This window comes from Xyrauchen texanus, chromosome 30 (assembly GCF_025860055.1).
Source record: "Xyrauchen texanus isolate HMW12.3.18 chromosome 30, RBS_HiC_50CHRs, whole genome shotgun sequence".
In the NCBI taxonomy this organism is placed as follows: domain Eukaryota; kingdom Metazoa; phylum Chordata; class Actinopteri; order Cypriniformes; family Catostomidae; genus Xyrauchen; species Xyrauchen texanus.
Window position 1 is genome coordinate 13208635 of NC_068305.1, and position 22941 is coordinate 13231575.

The following is a 22941-nucleotide window of genomic DNA, read 5'->3' on the forward strand; positions in this document are numbered from 1 at the left end:
ATGTCACAATTGATTTTGGTGCCTGAATATGGAAATGGCATCTGTGTAGTGTGCCTGAGTTATCTGAAAGGGTTTTAGTCTCTGTGCCGGTGATGGTTTAGAGGAGGAGCGGAGGAGACTGGTAAATCCTCCTCTCCTCTTACTGGTGCATAATTTTCACGTGAAATATTGATACACTTAATTTAACCCCAGGGCAGCTCAAATGTCAAAATGTGTGCGTCTGCTGAGTGAGACACTCTCCTGCTTCTTGGCCAGGGTGTCCAGCTCTGGGTGGGCAGCAGTCAAGAATAAGCTTTGCTTTATGCAGGTAATTTCTAATAGAGAATTGTGTCTGTACATAAAGTTTACATAACTACGTAAACTGACCCTCGAGAAAGGGGAGAACTTGAATAGGAGGACAATAGGGCAATACATGTTTGATGGCTTCTTAGTCTCAACAGGAATCTGTCATTTAGTTGGAACGCAGGGGGTCTAGTGCTCTGTCATTAATCTATTAGAGCTCCAACAGGAAGGATGCCAAAGAGACCGTGAATAAGCGCAAACTGACAGCAGGGAAGTAAACTTTTACCTCACTTAAAGGGATAGTTCACCAAAAACTGACATTCTCTAGAATTTACTCAGAATGGTGCCAAAAACAAAAAACATCCAGTGAGCAGCAGTTCTGTTGACAGAAACACCTTGTTGATGAGAGAGCTCAACAGAGAATGACCAGACTGGTTTTAACTGAGTCTACTGTATCTCAGATAACTGCTCTGTACAATTGTGGTGAGAAGATCATCTCAGAATGCTATTCTGAGATGTGGGTTGGTAATTTCACCCCAATTTTCCTACTTGTATCAATGTTAAATTATGAATCTGGAACGATTTCGCCATGATACCATCTGACCAGTTTAAATACAGGACAAAATCACGTCTCATATTGATGATACACATATACAGCTACATACTACCGAACTATACCAGACAGTTTACTGTTGCAGTTATGTTGCACTATTGTATGTTTTACTATGATCAAGAAACCAGCGTACTTCTTAAATTTATCCTGTAAACCTGACTTTTAGTATAAAGAGAAGATTGTTTAAATTATTTGAAAGTTACAAAGTAAGGTAGCTTGCAATTCGTCCGCGTTAGCAGGCAAGATCAAGTTAGCTACAATTTCACAGATCAATCCTTATGGCACTATATTTCACATGCGTTGCAGTTATGCAAGCTGACCTGTCCAATAAGTAGAATGCCAATTCAGGGTCGGTTTTGATCCCCAAACCGAACGAAGCTCCCTCCAGGAATCAAATGCCCTGCCGATGTTCACTCTAGTTTTCGCTCGACCACGATCATGTTCCCGCTTAGCCAGACAGGATTCAGTATAAGGCTCTAGGGAGCGCACAAAAATGTCACATCCTTTGGATTTTCCCCGACAAAACCGACCCGATCCCTTCGCATAAAAATCAGTCTGCAGGCTTTAATAGGCAACCTAGAAAGTCTTGTTTTTTAAGTTGCGTATCAAGCCATTCACACATTGGCAAAAAAAAGGCGAATATTACATGAACATTTTTACATACTGCACCTTTAAGATGTTTTTATGGTGTTTTTTAGAGCTCGACATCTGGTGTCTCAAACTGTTGTTGAAAATTCTCCTTTTGCATTCCAGAATAATAACAGCATACACATTTGTATTGACATGAGGGTGAGAAAAACAATGACAATATTAAACCTTTTTGGGTAAACTATTTCTTTAACAGACACATGCTGAATAAAGTTTTGTACATAAGGAACAACTCAAACAGCAGAGCAGTAGTCGTAAAGTACATGGTCACTTTATTTGAAGAAAATATTAAAACAGTAGCATGTACAACTTGGAATGAATGCAAACTGAAGAGTGGAGTGCAGACTCCTCCCACAGTAGGGGAGAATTCACCGGTCAAGAGAACAGAAACAGAGGAGAGAAAGTGAAGGCTCAGCCACACTCCTCCAACCAACTAGAACACGCCACCGTCAACTCCATCATCATGGTGCAGCACACCACGGAGGAGAAGGCCGTCCAAGAAAAGAAAATTAATTAAAACTAAATAACAAATCAACAAAAATAAAAATATATCTGAAACAATAAATCATGCCAAACATTTGAGACATTGTTTTTGTATTTTTTTTTCTTCTTCTATTTGATTTTTACGTTTTTATCCCCCACAATACAATAAAGCCCCATTCCACTTTACACTTGAATTTACAAGCTTTCTCTCTACTTATGGTTCCTCTTAAATTACAAAAACCCACAATACAACACTTCAGTGGACTCCACAGGCTCTGATTGGCTGGAGAATGAGCTCCGTGAATGAAGCTGCATGCATGAAGAACAGGAAAACAAGAGAATGAAAGGAGGATGGCCAGCCCAAACATTATCAAGAGCAGATGGAACTGAAAGAGTTCACCAAATGCTGTTTTTCTTCAGTTTGAAGGTAGTTACAGATTATTTTTCTCTTGAATAACTGATGCTAGACTGATCTTTGGGGACAGGATCACTAATCTTTTCATGCAGATATTTAAAGAGTTTTCCATTATTTTCTATGTGGACAGAAGGATAATTTATTTTAACATTCAATTATTTTAAAACAGAAACATTATGAATAAATAAACATTTTTTTTCCCCAAGAGGCAAGTAAAACATCTGACTGATTTTTTTTTTCTCTTCTAAGAGGGCATGGCAGAAGAAGGAGGCTTCATTTTGCGGTCATCATCTGTACAAATTCTGAGAGGAGAGATGGAGAGAAAATGAGATTAGGCATTTGCTTTTGGCCAAATGCCATGATGTGCACCAAGCTGCTAAATTGTTAAATGGTTTATTCATTTTTTAATCAAGAAGTGAAGGCAGCATTTACACGGTAATTAGCATCCCATTTCCAAATAGCTTTCATATGCATCTAATCAAGGGGCTCCACTTTTCCAGTCAAAATCAATAGTTTTCAGTTACAAATGCCCTTGTAGAAATTCTCCATTCAAAATCAACCATGATTCATTTAATCCAAGAGGGAAATTGTCCAATGACAAGATGGTTACTGAGATAAAGCGAGTAGTATTCAGCTGGTCATGTGATTCTAAAATGGCAGCCCCCTTTAAACGATCTTCTGGTTAACGTTATCAGCTTATCCCACCACCTTAGTTATCGGAATTGGCAAAATCCACTATGGGCCAAACCTGTGCTTATGAGGTTGCAAAATGTAACTTGAAACATGTAGAATTGTCTTTTTTAAAACAGAGACATACAGACTTGTAATATTCGTAATCATATTGGTTATCAGCTGTAAAAAATTATGAATGGGCATCGTTATCTGTCAAAATGTCTATATGGCACACCCCAAATAGTTGTGTATAACAGTGGAATACTGTATAATAGCTTTTGATATTGTTACCAAATAAAATAAGACCAAAAGAGGCACAGTAGAGAAAAGCACTGACAAGCGACTTAACAGGACATTAGAACTTACCTTCGTAGTTCACCTGACCGTCACCATCAATGTCGGCTTCTCTGATCATCTCATCCACTTCTTCGTCTGTCAGCTTCTCACCGAGGTTTGTCATGACGTGACGCAACTCCGCAGCGCTGATGTAGCCGTTTCCGTCCTGGACAAAGAGCAGGACACAACACGATTTACCCTCATTGCCACTACATTGAGTTTAGGGTCAATTCTGGCTGAAATAAACAGATTAATGCAAAAAAAAGTTGCTGTTCAAATGCACCTTGTCAAATACCCGAAAGGCCTCACGGATCTCTTCCTCGCTGTCTGTGTCCTTCATTTTTCTGGCCATCATCGTCAGGAACTCTGGGAAATCTATGGTTCCATTGCCTTAGAGAAAATGAAGCAAAATAGCTATTTTACTGATAGATCATTACTTTTACTGAGTTCAGGAGTAATGCTATAGTGGTCATTTGAGGTGTCCCAACCATTAAGTAAGGCATAATATGTATAAGTAGGTACTGGGGTGATTCTTACAAAACCTGTATATGTTTATGTCTTGGTCAAGTTGAACTTTTAAATGAATTAAATTACATCTAAATTAGTAAATGAGACATAAAGCATATGAAGCCTATATTCAGGACGATTTCAATAAAAATTTTGTGTTCGTCTTTAATGGTGATTATACCAAATATATATGCCACCATTCACAAATCAGACCGAAATGTAATGATGTAATTCGATTTTTGGTGATGCTATCTGCACCTCACCACAGATTCATAAGCCTAGGAAGCTCTATGTGCATTCATAATGCAAACTGCAGTGGTGCCTGGGACACACTGTGGTCACCGACAGCTTACCAATGACCATCTAACGGATGAGTGTACATGGAGGTGGAGATTCATCTGAAGAGATCAAGAGTCATGTCAGACTCAATGTGGATTAGTAGAGGATGATATTCCTCGAGAGAGAGTGATGAATAATAAAAGGAGTCACTGGGCTACAGATCTCCATGTCTGACTGGACGAACCGCAGCTGACCATATAAGAATTTAACTTCAGTTCAGAGTTTAATGTCAACAGAGGTCTGAAACCGGCGGTAATCAAAGCCAGGCTGGATTACTGACTGGATATGTGGAGTCACTGGATTAGCCAACCTAAAAGGGACAATGATTTTTGACTCCATGGTACTCTGTGCAGGAGCAGATGGTGATTTAATGGGTGGGATTATTCTTTGGTGTAATATAGAGAGACCAAAGTTGGGGGCAGTGTTAATTTTTACAGTTTTTGGCTTTTGACAAAAAGGTCCTTCAAATTTAGTCATTAATTCATAATTAATATTAAAATTTTAGTAAATTTTATTCAGACCAAAATTTGCAACCAAATTGGCCCGGTTGCTAGAGAGGATAGAGTCGCATGTAGTAACTTCCTCGTGGTCGCTATAATGTGGTTCTTGCTCTCTGTGGGGTGCGTGGCGAGTTGTGCTGGATACCACAGAGAATAGCGTGAGCATCCACAAGCCACATGGTAAGATGCGCAGATTGATGGTCTCAGACGTGGAGGCAACAAATTCGTCCTCCTCCACCCGGATTGAGTCACTACACCACCACGAGGACATAGAGCGCATTGGGAATTGGGCATGCCAAATTGGGGAGAAAAAATAAATAAATAAATAAAATAAAAAAAAGTGTAGCCACAAGGCGAAATGCAAGCAAAATGTGTGTCCATTTTATTTAGCTAAAAATCGCTTACTAACCATTTCTGTGTAGTTATATCCAGTTTTACAATCGTTCCATACCATGACGTAATAACACTGTAAACCCTAAAACGATGATTTAATCAACTTTACAGCCCAAATGATACACGAGTTTAAATAGAATAAATGCAAATGCTTTTATAAAATTATAAGCTTCACATTTTTGCCTTTAAAGCCTCCAAAACATTTTCTGCTGCAAGTGCCTCATTGTAACCTTGATGTTTACTTTTGTTTTTTAAATAAAAGGAGGGATGAGCCAAAATACATTTTTGTGGTAATCAAAATAATACCACAAATGCTGTTGCCTGAGCTTAATTGTACTGAACCTGGAATATTCCTTTAAACAAAATACAAATGGTCCCTGTTGTGAAAATCTGGGTCCGGTCCCATGAAGCTTGTTGAACACTCAACTAAGGGTTACAGGATTGGTTTTGAGTGGACAAATCCAAACCAATTCAGGCTTAATTGGTACCATGATGCTGCTCATCAACTTTCTCTGTCAACTCAGGCTTTGATCCTGAGTTTAAGATTAGTGTACGTGCACATGCAGCTGATATTCTGTATGAACGTGTAAGAGAATTCATATAGGTCCACAAACAAGAACACACAAGCTTAGTAATATTAATAGCTTAAAAACTTTATTTAGAATATTCATTTTTATTTCACTTTATTTTATATTCATTTAAATTGAAAGCTTAAGGAACAGTTCATCCAAAAATGAAATTTCTCTTATCATTTACTCATCCTCATGCCATTCCAGATGTACATGACTGTCTTTCTTCAGCAGAACACAAATGAAGATTTTAGAAGAATATTTCAGCTCTGTAGGTCCATACAATGCTAGTGAATGGGTGCCAACTTTTAAAAGCTCCAAAAAGCACATATAGCCATCATGAAAATGATCCATACGATTCCATCGTGGTCTAATTAATGTCTTTTGAAGTGAAACGCTAGGTGTAAGAAAAATGTTCGCTTCCGGCCAGCTTGAGGTTTGTACGTTGACGAGGGTGGAGTTCAAATTGCCTCTCGCATGACATAAGCACATAAGCCTCCTCTGCATAGATATTTATACATCGATCCCTTATTAGCAGCTGTTTCTATGGGCCGCGGTACGAGTTCATGCAGTGGTGTGAGCAAGGAGCTCTGAAACTGATCCATTTCTTATACACACTTTGCGTTTTGCTTTATAACACATTCATTAATCCACTGGGTTGAATGGATTACTTTTGTGATGGCTATATGTGCTTTTTGGAGCTTCAAAATTTTGGCACCCATTCACTTGCATTTTATGGACCTACAGAGCTGAAATATTCTTCAAAAAATCTTAATTTGTGTTCTGCCGAAGAAAGAAAGTCATACACTTATGGGAAGGCATGACGGTGAGTAAATCAAGAGAGAATTTCTTTTTTGGGTGAACTAATCCTTTCATATCATTTAAATATTATTACAAATGAATAAAGGCTACTATTGAACAATTAAAAAGTGAGCACTCATAATACTGTATGCAATTATTGGTATGCAATAATAAGATGTATTTGTTCCTTTTTTAAAAGACATATTTTGTGTACCGCTTATAATGAACTTCAAGTGAAATACTGTATGTCGGGGGCGTAGATTCCGGGAGGGATCAAGCAAGTACAGATGGACAGACAGAAGTAGAGGAAAATTAAGCAATGACACTGCAGATGGAAAAGTTATTATTTATTTTTCTTTTTTATAAATAAATAAAAAAAAGAAAATGGGGGAAAAATTCAGTTATCATCAAAATCTATTATTTTTGTCTTATCGTTGATGAAATAGAAAACAGCATAATCAATGAACATTCTATGCATTATTGCGTTGGTGAGAATAACACTGCCCAGGAGATGCACACACACACAGTTTCAGACACTGACAATGAAGACTTGTACAATGAGCCTCAATCTTAGCATGGTAGGTAAAAATATTAGATCTTTGGTCGCTACAGGATGTTGAGTCATATCAGAAAAGCCTTTGACAGGTACCAAAGGGGCAAACAAAGCAGAACTGAATTCATTACTAGAACGGCCACTCAACAGCACACAATAGTGCTGAAATCAGCCATCTTTAGGTCACTTCCAGTGTCGATTCTCAAAATAAGCTCTTTCCCTGTTTCCCAGCAACTGAGTTCGACGAGTGTGTGGGAACAAGATGTATGACGAATGCAAAGAGTGGATTATGCAATTACTTTTATTTTCCACTACTTGCATTATTGCCGTCTGACCTAGATCACGTCAGTGGGAAAGAGGCAGGACGCATCCCAATGGCCTATTGATTCGCTGATCAATGTAGGCCGACAGAACGGCTCTGAAACTAATGGCATCAAAACTCTCATGGCCTCCCAAACCCACATCACCTCTGCTTGTGCTAGCGGCTGTCCGTCTGAGAGGTCTGTGACAGGAGGCTGATAATTGAGATTTCTGGTGTCACTCTTTAGAGAGACGTAGTGCTGAGTGAGAGGACCGTCACTCCATTTGGATGAAGTTATGTCATAGCGATGAGTGGACAAGTTCCTCCAATGACAGTCGCAAACCAAAACTAAAACCACATCGTTTCTCCAGCCTCTTTAAATGAAAGGAAAATTGGCTCCATTAGAGGAGCAGAAATCAAACATTTCACCTTTAAAAGGTTCCTCCTATCCTGGCCAATTCCTAGCCTAGGCAGACAGTGGGAGTGTTTGGGGAAACTTGTTTGGGAACAGTCATTCGCAATAGAGAAAGAAATAATCTCATTCATTTCTCCCATAGGTAAATAGATTTTTAAAGATAACTTTTAAAGACCTAAGATCTACTGTAAGCTCAGAGGCTGTTGATGGACAATATATGTTTATGTTGAAGCTGTCAGTGCACATTATTTCATCCTACTTTAAAAAAAAAAAAAAAACTTTCAATTGTTTTTTATTTGATTACATCATTCTCAATGCTTCGAGTTATTTTAGTTGATGTCCTTTTTCAAAATACCTTTGGCTTCAAATCGAAGTTTGTAGTGTTGCGATTCACCTCAGAGATGGTTGCTTTAGTTCATTGCTTAGAACTAATTTATGAAGGATTTTATGAAATCTCTATGGAAAAAAAATGAATGGGAAAAATACTTCCAGAACCAAGACGGCTCAAAACATGGAGGTACACTGTTGCGTTCCATTCTGTTTGGTGCTGCTAGTTGCGCAGAAATTAATCACTTTTAATTTTCATGTTGACCTTATTCAAATCCACTCACCATCAGCATCCACCTCATTGATCATGTCCTGCAGCTCTGCCTCTGTGGGGTTCTGACCAAGCGACCGCATGACTGTGCCAAGCTCTTTGGTCGTGATGGTGCCATCGCCATCCTTGTCGAATAAGGAGAATGCCTCCTTGAATTCTGAGAAGGGAAGAGGGTCATGCCTATATTTAAAATACACATCAAAACACTCAAATAAAAGTGATTATGCTATACAAGTCATCTCTCACCTGCAATCTGCTCCTCTGTTAACTGATCAGCCTATAAATCAAAGAGAGAAAAAAAAAAAAAAAGAGATGTTGGTTACTCAGTAATAGTGCCCAACCGATATATCGGCCAGCCGATATTAGGCTTTCACCGATATATCGGTATCAGCATATATGTTTACCAATATGCGCAGATATGAAAACTTTTTTCAGAACATATAATGCAGAAAACAATGCTTTAGAATTGGTGTCATAATGTAGTATGCCCAGCAGAGATCCATTATTTACAGAGTGGACTCTGAGCTGACAGTGCAGTGTTAAGCGGTGCAGCGTTAAGCGTGTTTTCTCGGGAAGTTGCTAAATAGTTTGTGAAATACATACTGGAAAGTTAATAAACAATGACCGATGTCACTTATGTCTGTTTGCTGTTAGCCAGCTATAGTTTGTCAGTGCAGTCAGTAATGTAGCAGATTGAAAGGTAAGTATCAGAGCATCTTTTTTCAGCTCAGCAGTGCGGTGGTGGATTGTGCCTGTTGAGTGTTGATTTCATGCTTCGTTGTTACCTAGTTGGTGAGACGCAATGCTGGTTCATCTTTTACTCTTCGTGACAACTAGCTTATAGCTAACTAGCTAATCACGAAGCTACTTTCATTGCTTATCAACTAAGTGGAAGCTAATGTGTAAACATGTATTCACCGAACTGTTTTGTTCAGCATTCACAGTTTGGTACCTTCTTCAACTGAACAATTCCAGTCATTGCATTTATAAAAAGTAATATTTAAAAGTCTGGTTTTCCACCGTTGAATGTTTCCCCTGAACTTGTATAGCAGAATACAGTGTCACACCGCTGCCGCTGTTTATCTCTTGACTCTGAAGGTGTAAATGCTTCTTGTTTTACAACCTGCCAATAATTGACTGGCAGTATTAATATAGTATTTGACTGATACTAAACAGTACTGTTGTTTATTTAGCCATTTATTGTATTTTTATATGTATTTATTCTTCATTTTAATGGTCAGCAACTGACTGATACTGAACATACAGTAGTGACGTTTTAAAGCTATTTATTTTATATTTATTTATTCTTTATTTTCTCAAGTGTTCATTTCTAGAATTTGTTGACAATGTATAATAATAATAATAATAATAATGTCAAATATTCTTTGATAAAAAAAATTAAGAAAGTAGCCTTTGCAATGGTATATTGGTGCACAATCCACATAGAAATTGTCTTTTTTCATTCCAGCTCAAACATGTACTATACTGGCCACCATTTTGTTAATCTGTGAATTGAAAAGAAATATTTTGTGAATATAAACAAAGTCTGAAACACACCGGGGACACTTATTTTGAAATGAAATGGATTTGGCTCTGTTAAAATGCTCTATTTTTAAGTGCTAACCAAATTAAGCTTGTAGCATATATATACATACATATACACACCACAGTTAGTTCCAGTCCTCGAATCTGACTGGACGAGAGTTCCATGAGCACTGATGGTGTGACAGCTGTATGTGTGTATCACTCCATATTCATGCTGTTCTAAACTGAAAGTGTATCTGTAAGGAGTTACTGGCTTTATTTTTGAAATTACATATGTTAGCCAGCAGGTGGTGGCAAAAAATAATTTATGTGTGTAATATGAGCCAATTGGTGATGTAAAGTGAATCCGTTAGTCATTGTTTACATAGAACAGCGCTCTGTGAGTTTCCACATTGGATACATACTGTTTAGAATGGCGGAGGACATTGCTGTTTCTATAGTGAATGACATTTGTGCACCGGCTACCCCGAAATAGAGAGGAATACCCCGCTTAGACCTCTATATTCCACTGAGAAAACTGACCTTCAGAAAGCTGCATCTCTGATTTTTGGTGTAGTAACAGGTGATCGCACATGCTCGCTCGCTAGAGACTGTTGTGCATGAAAATCCCAGGAGATCAGCAGTTACAGAAATACTCAAACCAGCCTGTCTGGCACCAACAATCATGCCACGCTCCAAATCACTGAGATAAAAAATTTTTCACCATTCTGATGTGTTGATGTGAATATTAGCTGAAGCTCCTGACCTGTATCTGCATGATTGTATGCACTACATTGCTGACACACGTTTGGCTGATTAGATAATCGCATGGATGATTGTTGGTGCCAGATGGGCTGGTTTGAGTATTTCTGTAACTGCTGATCTCCTGGGATTTTCATGCACAACAGTCTCTAGAATTTATTATGAATGGTGCCAAAAACAAAAAATATCCAGTGAGCAACAGTTCTGTGGATGGAAATGCCTTGTTGATGAGAGAGGTCAACAGAGAATGTCACTTCGAACCAGTCTGGCCAAAGTCTACAGTAACAGATAACCTCAGTACAATTGTAGTGAGAAGAATATAATCTCAGAATACTATTTTGAGATTCAGTGTTCATGTAGTGGCTGATTGGTGTATATACATAAACAGTGTTGGGGAGTACCAGGATACATGTAATGGGATTACATATTTAAAATACAAGTAACTGTATTCCACTACAGTTATCATTTAAATAATTGGTAATTACAATACAGTTACATTCAAAAAGTATTTTGATTACTGAAGAGATTACTTTGCATTTTATTGTAATTTGTTTAATTTAATATTTTATTCCTTTCAGATGGAAAACATTTATACATATACATTATTTGATCCAAAGTGAATTTGAACAGAGGCGAAACACTTTCTTATGATGTGTTACATTCATACAAGCAAACAGAGAAATTTGAAGTAAGTTTGTAGCAAAAGAAATAGAAATAAACCTTGTGTAAATTGTCAGCTTTACACTAAGCTAAAATGCTATTATTAGCCATTTTACATGCACACGTTTCCAGGCATGATCATATTTATTTATCAAGAAAATTCACATTGGAGCAGAATTTATTTTTTTCTAGTAAGACCTTTTATATTAGGGCAAAAATCATATTCTTGATAATAATATTTTTATAGTTTTTTTTCCTGTTAAAATATCTAAAAATCCTTAAAATAAGATAAGTTTGATTTATCTTGTTTTAGAAACAACACTGCATAAGATATTTAGGTTTCTCAGAGAATGTATTTTAACATGTATATTTTGTCTTTTATTATTATCATCATTTATTATTATTTTGTATTTTGAGTTTTTATAGTCAAAATAAGTGAAAACAAATCTACCAGTGCTGAAGAAGTAATCCAAAGTACTTAGAAAATGTTACTGTCCTTGAGTAATCTAATGGAATACATTACAAATACATTTTACATGATGTATTCTGTAATCTGTTATGAATTTAGGGCTGGAAATAACGATTATTTCATAATCGACAATTCGGGCGATTATAGCAAAGATTAACAGACTATTCAGCTTGTGCCTCGACTTAAAAGGTTGTATTAAACGTGCTTAATAACAATAAAGAGTACAAAATGATCTTTTAAAAATACCTCTAAATGACAATCACTGAAATAAAGGGGAAAACTACTTGGATTTGTATTGTTTAATAAAACATTTCACTGCAAAAACTCTTATTGTTATCAAGTGTTTTCGTCTTGTTTTCCATTAAACATTGTCTACAAATCCTTAAAACAAGATACATTTACTTGAGAAGCAACATAGATATTTAGACTTGCTTTAAGAGTATGTATCTTAAAGTGTATTTTGATGTGTTTTTTCTGTGCATTAAAGAAAACATATACGCATATTCAAGATATTTGCTCTAAAAGTATTACTGATGTAAAAAACAGCACCATCACTATTTGAAAAAAGTCATTTTTGATTAAATCTAGGCAGGCCTCATTTCCAGCAGCCATCACTCCACCACTGTATCCTTGAGTAATCATGATAAATTGATAATTTGGAAGTAGAAAATCACTTGCCATTATATCAAACACAATTGAAAGCTATTTGGTTCATTAAATGAAACTTAACATTGTCTTTGTGTTTTTGAATGCAATATTGGGTCAAAAATGGCAAAAAAGAAACATCTTTGTCTAGAAACTTGTCAGTCAATTATTGTTTTGAAGAATGAAGGCTATACAATGTTTGAAAATTGCCAAAAAACTGAACTTATTTTCCATGGTTCGAGATCATGGATGGTGTGCTGGAACAACGTCCCGCTGTAAGTTGCCCGATAATGGAAAAGCGGCTTGTGAGTAATGCAGGACTCTCAAGAGCTTGCTAAAGTGGATGCTAGTGAAACAAATAACCCACATTATAAAGGGGGAGAGGGGCTAATGGGCCAAAGACAAAGGAAGACTCATGCTTCCTAATCATTCTACTTAATTTGTGCATTAAGCAGCCATACTCGCATGACATATGACATGCTGCTAAGATAACGGAGTTAAGATCTTTTCTAATGCATGCATGCTTGGTACAATAGTGGTTGCAGCTGAAGATATATTGAATATTCACATATTTGCAATGATTTTGATGGCGATATAAAATTAAGCAACATTGTCAATATCGCTACAATTTTAATGCACTTCTTTTAATTTGGCCATCAAGTTTCCAAATGAGTGAGTCATTCAACATGGTCTCATACAATCATGTTACTATACCTATATTTTTACAAAATGATTTTTACATGGCTTTGTGAACATATCGTAGCAGTTCCTGGGAAAATGAACACTAGAAGTGCAACAATAACAATGACTTATACTTCCTTACACACACAAATCCCAAGTAAAGGAGCAAATTATCAGTTCATAAGTTTGTACATTTCACCCTGTTCCTCGCACGCTGTTTTGGCGGTAAGAAGATGACCTACACAATATTAGGCAGGTGGTTTTAATGTTGTGGCTGATTGGTGTATAAAGAATAGAGATGGGAAGATATAGTCTTTTTTCTACACTGTTTACTGGGTTCGCGCAAGGTCCTTGAAGTGTTTAAAGTTCTTGAATTTAGCTTTTAGAAATTTAAGTAATGGAATACCTGGAAAAAAAAATCACCTTGATATGATGAAAAGCGCTTGAAATGAAAACGGACCACTTCTTCCATGCAACGTGTCCATTAAAGATGAGATCCACTTTCATTGAATAATGTGTCTTTTAATATAATTTCTGTTCCTTACAGTCAGATAAAGAAACAAAAAAAGAAAAATTTATTTTAAATAAACAGCATGGATGTGGAAAAAAAAAAAGAAAGAAAAAAAAAACGGGACTTCTCTCTTGTTAAAGAACCAGAACACTGTGCGAGTCAGTGAGATTCAGTACGCCAGAGACTCTTAAAGTGACAGTACAATTTTAGTACTTGTTATACAAATGAATGTAAAGGCAGCTATTCCTTGTAAACTGTACACATTATTTCAAACATCGACAGCTTGTATCATTATTGCATATACAATTTCATGAGATAATATTAATTGATAAAATTATAAAAATTCTACATTCTAAAAAGTTAAAAAAAGAAAATTATAATGTGCATTTTGCTCAAACATTTTTTTTGAGCATCTTCAAAAGGATGACAAATATCACAATATAAGTTTTTTGCTATATCACCCAGCCCTATTGACAGCTATAATGGTGGATTGTTGTTGGAAATGAGCCTTCCTGATTCCAGCTGTATGTGTGCCCAGTACCCATTTTACCCCCTTCACCCCTGTCTGGGAGATGGGGAACTGCACCAGAGGACAAACACAACTGCTCTGGGACTCCCTGCCATCCAGCATCAACCAAGGAAGACTATCTGTCCTGTTGTGTGGACCATTTTCAATAAATGGAAAGTACACTGTTAACCCTTACTGTATTTATAGCATAAATAACTGTAAAATTACCAGTAAATTACTATACTATAATCATCATGGGTAATTTTTGTGACATCATTCATTAAATTACAGTAACAAACTGTAACTAAATACAGCAAATGACTGCATTTGTATATCAGCGCGAAACCCATAATGTCTTTTCCTGAAGGGATTACGTCTTTCGGTGTCCACTCTTTTTTTTTTCATTCATAAATCCCAGTAATTATTTGCATTATCACGCACATAGGCAGACTCCGTTTGATCTCATAACATTTCTAGAGGAAAAATGCGCCTTCAGCGCCTCCGCCATCAGGGTTTATTATGGAGTACACAAAGAGACAACTGCAGGTAAATTTAACGATGAAGTGTTTGGTATTGGTAGTAAGATAAACTGTATATTTGTAATGATAATGAACTGTAATCTTGGCTTTGTCTCTTTCTCGGCCTTCCTCCACCCCCAACGGTGACATGCAAACTTTACCTCAGGTACCTGACGCCCCGCACACCTGTCTGAGGGAAAGCTGTATTTCAGCAGAGCAGATTCCAAGGAATCCGAGTGGAAAACATCAAATTCAGTAAGTACAAGCAGTAATAACACGATAATTCAAGATAAATGATTACAGAAAAATAAGAAAACTGTTTTCTTATTGAAAGGTTACAGTTTACTTTGGGGCTGTTCACAAAGGATGCATTCTTTCTTTCCATCTGCCTTATTTTTAAGTGTTGTTATGTCTTAAATCGCTGCGTCACGTCTCGCTGATTTTTTCTTGAATCTTGCATTTTTAAGACGGTTCGTCAGTTGAAAGCAGTTCAACGTTTGAAAATGCGCTTCGAGACCCAAGTTAGGCTGCTTTTTCTTGCATCGTGAGAGTTGCGTTTTTAAGACGGTGTGTCACGATAAACGAGACCCACGCGTTCACTATTGTGTTGTGCTCATCTTGCTGTTTTGGGCAAAAAAACGTGTCTTATGTAAACGGCCACACGGTTAAAGGAGATTTTGGAGAGTACTGTGTGTGATGACTTTATGACTTAACATTAACACTGATCATATATTATTATTTCAGTGTTCACTTGATCCTAGTGGCCCTGCAATGACTGATGACAACTTCTCCTTCAATCTGTATACATTTGTATCCTTGTTACCTTTTTAATTGCTGTATATGTTGTGTTGTCTTTTACTTAAAGGGATAGCTCACCCAAAAATAATAATATCTTATTATTTACTCATGTCATCCCAGATGTGTAGGCTTTCTTTCTTCAGCAGAACACAAAGATTTTTAGAAGAATTTTTCAGCTCTGTTGGTCCATACAATGCAAGTGAATGGTGACCAGAACTTTTTAATAGCTTAAAAATATCACATAAAGGCAGCACAAAAGTAATCCACAACTCCAGTGGTTAAATCTCACTTCCAGATTAAGCTTCTTTTGTTTTTTGACGATTCACATTCTTTGCGCATGTAACCTGGTTGAGGCTGTTCAAAGGTGGAGATTTACAGAAAAAAAAAAAAAAAGGGGGACTTTAATTATTGATCTGTTTCTCACTCACACCTATGATATCACTTCTGAAAACATGGATTTAACCCCTGGAGTCTTATGGATTACTTTTTTGCTGCCTATATGTGATTTTTGGAGCTACAAAATTCTAGCCAACATTCACTTGAATTATATGCACCTACAGAGCTGAGATATTCTTCTAAAAATATTTATTAGTGTTCTGCAGAAGAAAGCAAGTAATACACATCTGGGATGGCATGTGGGTGAGGAAATAATGAGAATTAGTATTTTTGGGTGAACTATCCCTTTAATGTTTTACTATATAGAATCACTGTATGTAATGATCCAGCTCCATTTTTCTTGTCATGCTCCAATAAAAAAATAATAAAGTGTTTCCTTTATTATTCATAAATTGTATATTATAATAATAACAACAATCAAATATAAAAAATTATAATGAAAGGGATATTTACAGCAAGTTACTATACAATTTATATTTTTACAGTAATAAACCTCAGCTACCAAATACAGTAATCAGTAAATTACTGTACACAACAATTGCAGTAGCTTACCGTTATCAGGTTTTTACAGTAAATAGCTGGCAACAGTGTTGCCAGTACGTTACTGTAGAAAAACCATGGTACGGTCTAACAGTGAGGTGGTTGCAGGTCAAAATAAACATAATAAAGACACACATTCTTTAAGCAAGTGTCAAGATGCAACAATTCCCAAAAGTAACATATGCAACAACATGTTGTTTTACCTAAACATGTGATTGATGGTACTTTTCCAATTTTGGCCGGTGACTCAAAATGACGGCCAGTCTGATATTTGGTCATTTTGAGATTCAAACGATAGTTGTGCTGGTTCTGCTGGTACAGAAAATCGATCTCAAATATGCATACGTGATATAACTTGTATACAAGGACATTTTAAACAGTAGCCGAAATTAATTAACTAAATTAAGAATTTACAAATTTGAACTAAACACAGCCTAAATCTATTATAATACACTGAACTAAGAATATTTTAAAGAGGAAAATGGCAACACTCGCATTCCTTATGTGTATTAACATAAATTATATTTATACAATAGGCTACATACATATTTTGCGACATTAACGTTAACGATTTATTGATCATTAATTTCTACAACGATCGATTATGAAAATGTCTTAAAATGGGCATCCCTAGTCAGAAGCCCTTTTCAATTGTTAATCTGTTTTCTATATTGTCTATTTCAATAGGTGTCGACATTGCAGCACAATGCACATGATGAATTTTGTGGTCAAGTGCCTAATCGCTGTGTTCAAATATTGGTTCTGTCTTCCTTATTGGTGCACCCCTAATAGTGACATACCAAGTCAGCTACTTACCAAAATTATGACTAAAGAACAGTGATGCAAACTGAAATATGAGAAATTTCAATCGCTGCAGCACTATTTTATTTCATTGGGAACGCACCTGAATGCCCAAATTATAGGATTCACAGTCACTTCAGCTCTATAGGATAACGCACAGAAAGTACACAACTGAATCCTGTCTGGTGCACTTTGTGCACTGTGACACTAACGTCACCCTTCTTGTGCGAGATGTTTTTGTCTAAAATGCTGTTCTATGGCTCATTAAAAAATTTCCAGGCAAATGAATGTAGGTCAGAATACACTTCATAATCCTCAGGAGTCCAAACAGATAACATTTGAGTTTCAGGCTTCATTACATCATAACTTCACCCAGGACAGCTGTCTCCTACCAGATGCTATTCCACCCTATTAGAATATAATGTATGCAGGCCCAATACAAAGATGCCATGAAGATCAAAACACCTTCACAAAGCTGATGTCTATTATAGGACAATACCAGCCCAGGAATACTTTGTCATACACAAACCCAAAGAAAATTATGTAGACACAAAAGGAGCTCTCAGTTAAGAATAAATTTGTTTCTCCTAAATTTCCTTAGGGGTAAAAGACATTTGTTGACATATACAGTCAGAGCGTAGGGCTAAAATGTATGTGGATAGAATAGCTTAGATCATTTGATCTCAGAGGATTTTGATGAGTAATCTTTATTCTCAATTTGAGATTTCTGACTTTTGACTGAGACTTTTGTACCTTGGCACATCTTAGCATTGTTGAAACTTGAAATCACTTCTGAAACCCAATGTGACAGAAACACATTCGTTTATAATAGTCTTGTTTTCTCAGGAGAAAAGGTGAGCATGAATTTTCCAGGTTCAGCTCAATCGACAGCATTTGTGACAATGTTGATAATCACAAAAGCAAAAATGGAGGTTGCAGTGAGGCACCAACAATGGAAGTGACTGGGGGCCAATTTTGGAAAGGTTTAAAAGACACAAATGTGATGCTTATAAATTTATAAAAGCACTTATATGAATAATTTTGTTAAAACTTCTATCACACTAAAACCATGTTAACACACATATTGTTTACGTTTTGTGGCTATACTTTTGAAACATTGTAATGTTTATGGATTGTCCTCTTTCACTTTCATTGCAAGTGCCCCACTGTACTCAGACTTTTTTTTTTAATGAAAATAAGGGACAAATCAAATGTTTTTTTTATGTACATCAACACAATGCCACAAATGCTGTTGATTGAGCTTAACTTGCATTGAACCCGGAACATTCCTTAAGTTAAAGTCTCCATTGGATGTCTAAGAGAAACAACTGAAATAATAAAGAGATTTCATTTGTGATTTTTCCTATGGGAAAATACATCAAAAACCAACCGCTTCTGATCAAATAGAATGCACCACAATTACATCATTTATGAAAACCCAAACAACCCCTCAACAGATTCAACAGCAAACAAAAGCCTGATGACAGATATTTCACCATGACACACCTTTTATTTGCATAAGCTGCAATGAGAACAGAGAAAATACAGGAAACTGTGCAGCCATTACCATAAGCCTACACCCTATAACACATGCAACATTGTGGTGTGGTTAAAATACAACTGCATGTTGGCGAGGAGGCCTTTAAATGTCTGTAAAGTGGTTTTAGATGGGAAATCCAGTCTTTAGAGGGTGTATAAAAAGAGAGATGGATGATGCAACAGAGCCACATCCTCATCTGAGACACCATCTACCATCATGTACCAGCGATTATATAAAACAAACACCAGCATAAACATCCTCATCATCCAAACCCACTGACCCTCTACCACTTCGCCTGTCTAATTAACAGGTTAAACCTGGATAAACTGTCACACACACGCGCGCGCAAACACAGCTTTTAAATATGCTGTCATGTCGATGTAAATAAAACACCTCCGTGTTGTACTATAGGATACATTAAGAAAGTAATTTATTGCATGTATTCCTGTGGAGAAACGTGTTTATTCCACATCATCTGGTGTGTGTACCCCGTATGTAAGATAAAGAATGTAAGAATTGCGCAGTTGTGGATTCTGAGTTTGACTGTTGCGTCGCTAAACTAGATTAGATTGCAATGGCAGGAATAAATACCGATATAAAAGGTTTAAGACGTTTTCCAAACAGCAAATGATCTCTGGATGTTACCAACATATTGTATATTCTTATTAGGTTTATCAGGGTAAACAGGCTGTTTTAGAGCAATTGCGTACGGCTTAAAATAGCCATAACGCACTATATGACATAAAAGATTACGTACCATATTTGTAGGGAATAGAGAGTGATAATCTCCAGACTAGACTAAACGCAGGTCTCTCCGAGATGCGCGTCCACTGGTGCGGCTCTGACTCTGTCCTCGGCGAGAACTGGACGTGTATTCATCCGCCACTCACTTCCTGACTGAGTGCGAGCGGAACGCCCCGCCTTTCCCTCTCAGCCAATGACACGCGCCGTTACAGCGCACTCAGCACGAAGCGCGCACTATTTCCTACCAGTGTAGTAAATAGACTTTATGTTGAGCGTCGGGCTGATGGAATAACTACTAAATGCCAAATAACACCTCTGTACACTGTTTAAAGACTCTGATAGCTATTTAAATAAATATTCAAAATAAAAGTCCCTAAACATTTTTCTTATGACAAGGAACTTTTAAAGATATATTGGGTCGGTATAGGGATGGAATCCAGGACTACAAATTGATAATATCAGAAAAAAGGGGTGAGGTTAAAATTAGCCAGAAGCCTTAGCAAAATTATTCTAGAACTATATTCTATTAATATCTTTGGTTTAAAAATGTTGGCTGTTTTTAGCAAATTCACCTCTTTCTTTTTCGCCGATTACTTTCTAGGCCTGAAATCTTAAGGTTTGTAAATGATTGTTCTCTAAAAAGATAATATAATATTTTGCCAGGCTTCTGGCAACCCACCTGATATAAATGTTGTTTTAAATTAACTGCTATGGTATGTTTTGTTTCAGCTATGTATAATTCCCCACACTTTGTACACTATAACATTAATCACTGCAACATTGCAATGTAAAAGTTTGTCAAATGGGACTCCCCAAGTAGGAAAATGAAGATGCCAAGATAGAAACTTAGGTTTATAAGCAGAATGTTGTGTAAATCGAGCATGCACTACCATATCTTCTAAATTTCGATATCTTCTAGATGCTGCTATCACCTTAAAGGGTCTCAAACATTGTGTATGTCCTGTGATATGCCCAAATATGTCATCCAAATTTCTACAATACATGACAGGTATAACAGGGCATTTCTGACAAATAGTTTGATCCCAGTCTGCCATATAAATATTTGCATAAGCTGGGGCAAATTTCTTTCCAATAGCTGTGCCATGTATTTGTAAATAGTGTTTAGAATTAAATACAAAATCATTTCTAGTTAGACCCATTTCCAGCGGTGACAGAATGATCTCAACGGATCTTCTTGGATCCGGATATCTCAAAATGTTGTTCTTTACTTCCTTGAGTCCCAAGGCTGTATCAATATTTTTATAGAGGCTATCAGTATCAATAGAAAACAAAAACATATTTTCAGTTACTACAATATTTCTATGTCTCTGAACAAAATGATATGTATCCTTTATGTAACTGGGATGCATCTGTGATAAGAGGTTTTAAAAAATAATCAATATATTCTGCCACCCGACATGATGCCAAGCCACAGTCCGATACTATGGGCTGACCACACTGAACTTCAAAGAGAACCGTCCATGTTGTTGGATCCTTATGTATTTTTGGTAAGAGATAAAACTGACACGCATGTGGATTATCTGGGCCTAAAATGTACCTTAATTGCTTTTTATATATTTTTTCTCATAAAGTATCTACATTTACTACTTGTCTTATGCGTTTTTGGGTCTCTTCCTGTATTGAATTTGAAAGAGGCATATTTGCTTGTAAAAGATATTGGCTACTATCCATAATCACTGGCTGAACCTTTGTCCGATGGTTTCATAACAAAATTCCAGTTTTATTTTAACAACATTAAGGCATTGCATTGTTTCATCAAGTTATCCATAGAATCCTGATTGGTAAAATGTCTAAAAAGAACATTTCTATCTAATGTTCTTCTAATAAAAGGAGACCCTTTTTTTCTGGTTGTTCCCATACAGATTTTTCAATAAAAGGAACTGAGGAAAATTCATTCAAAACCAAAATGACCTGAAAGATATTAGTAAAGTTCCCTCTGAGTTCCTAGTTGGCCCTTTTGGGCATAGGAACAAATGTAAGACCCCTCTACAAAAGTTATATTTGGTCTCCAGAAAAAATACAACACTTTGTCAAATTTACACAGACAGACAGACAGACAAGAGATAGATAAACTAGACAGACAGACAAATAGCCTTGACAGACAGGTAGACAGACAGACATAGATAAACTAGAGAGACAGATAGGCAGACAGACATTAGATAGATAGACAGACAGCCAAACAGACAGGTAGCATGGATAGATAGATAATTTAAAATCTTGCATAATACTAAATAAAATCGTGCTCCGTCGGTTCTGCCGGCTTTATGATGGACAATCGCTCACGCAAGCTGGGATATGTGGTGCACTAGTTTCCCTCTGCGGAAGGATACGCTGGGATATTCCTTCGCTTCAGAATTTGTTGCGTCGTTTTGTTACAGAGCACCTGATTGGTTAACGCGGACCTGCAATATTATACACAATGCTAAGGGGGGAGGGGCATTATTGGCCGCCCTAGATCTGCAATGCACCAGGCAGTAGTGCAATAGAAATAAATGCCTTCAAGTAAAAACTTATCAAAAATATTTGTTTCTTTTATTACTTTAGAAAGAACGTTTTTGGCTGCATTACTCATAATGTATCACACTGCAGTGCATTCGCTATGAGAATACAGACGGAGCGCATCGGCTTATACCCACCTTGAACGATCAGCACTTCATACTGCAAATCACCTGAACAGCAGCTCTAACCGCTTTAGAATGCAAAGCCCTGTTGCATCACATTCAGGGGAAAACAAACGAGACTGTGCATCGTATCCCAACTATTTAAGTTGTTATTTACTTTATACTTTCTCAATGACAAAAGTAGTTATATTCATGTTCTGCACACACACACACACACACACACACACACACTATATATATATGACAGCCTGAAAAAACACATTTATAAAGGATGTGGCATGTTTGAGAGTAAAAAAAACCCAAAAATAATTCAATTTCATACATTTTATTTACTATAAGACTCTCAGTAATATAAGTCACACTAAAAACTAAAGATACGCCAAGACCTATGCCAAAACATGGTCTCACATGACACCTAGTTTCCTTAAGAGTAAACTTGGTGTGGAAGATCATTTAGATGGATATGTTTTTAAATAGCCCGACAGATACAGTAGACAGACAGACAGTCAGACTGTGTTTGCTGAATGTGCAGGCAGAGGCTGTATCCTTCAACTGATTTATGGAGTGCAGTACTGGTATTGTGAAGGGCCACAGACTGCAGCTTTCTGCTGACGGGAGACTTTCATTACTTGCTTTTTTATATCACAGGGAGGCATTTATATCACTCTTCTCACTGCTATGCAGTGGTCAATAAAAATTGAAGGAAGAAGGCAGCCTTTAAACTGTTTCTCTGGTTTAGTTTTCTCAAAGCATTTTTTTTTGTGCAGCATTCGGTTT

At 36.7% G+C, this 22941-nt stretch overlaps 1 protein-coding gene across 1 annotated transcript; it reads right to left on the reverse strand.

Moving 5' to 3' along the window:
* Window positions 1–1792: 1792 nt before the first annotated feature.
* On the reverse strand, window positions 1793–19678 carry LOC127623744 (calmodulin-1). Its single transcript, XM_052098227.1, has 6 exons — window positions 19536–19678; window positions 8672–8702; window positions 8439–8582; window positions 3733–3839; window positions 3480–3615; window positions 1793–2743 (listed from the first exon to the last, which is right to left on the reverse strand). The coding sequence occupies exons 1-6, from the start codon at window positions 19536–19538 to the stop codon at window positions 2715–2717; spliced, it is 450 nt and encodes a 149-aa protein (XP_051954187.1). The 5' UTR covers window positions 19539–19678; the 3' UTR covers window positions 1793–2714.
* Window positions 19679–22941: the final 3263 nt, after the last annotated feature.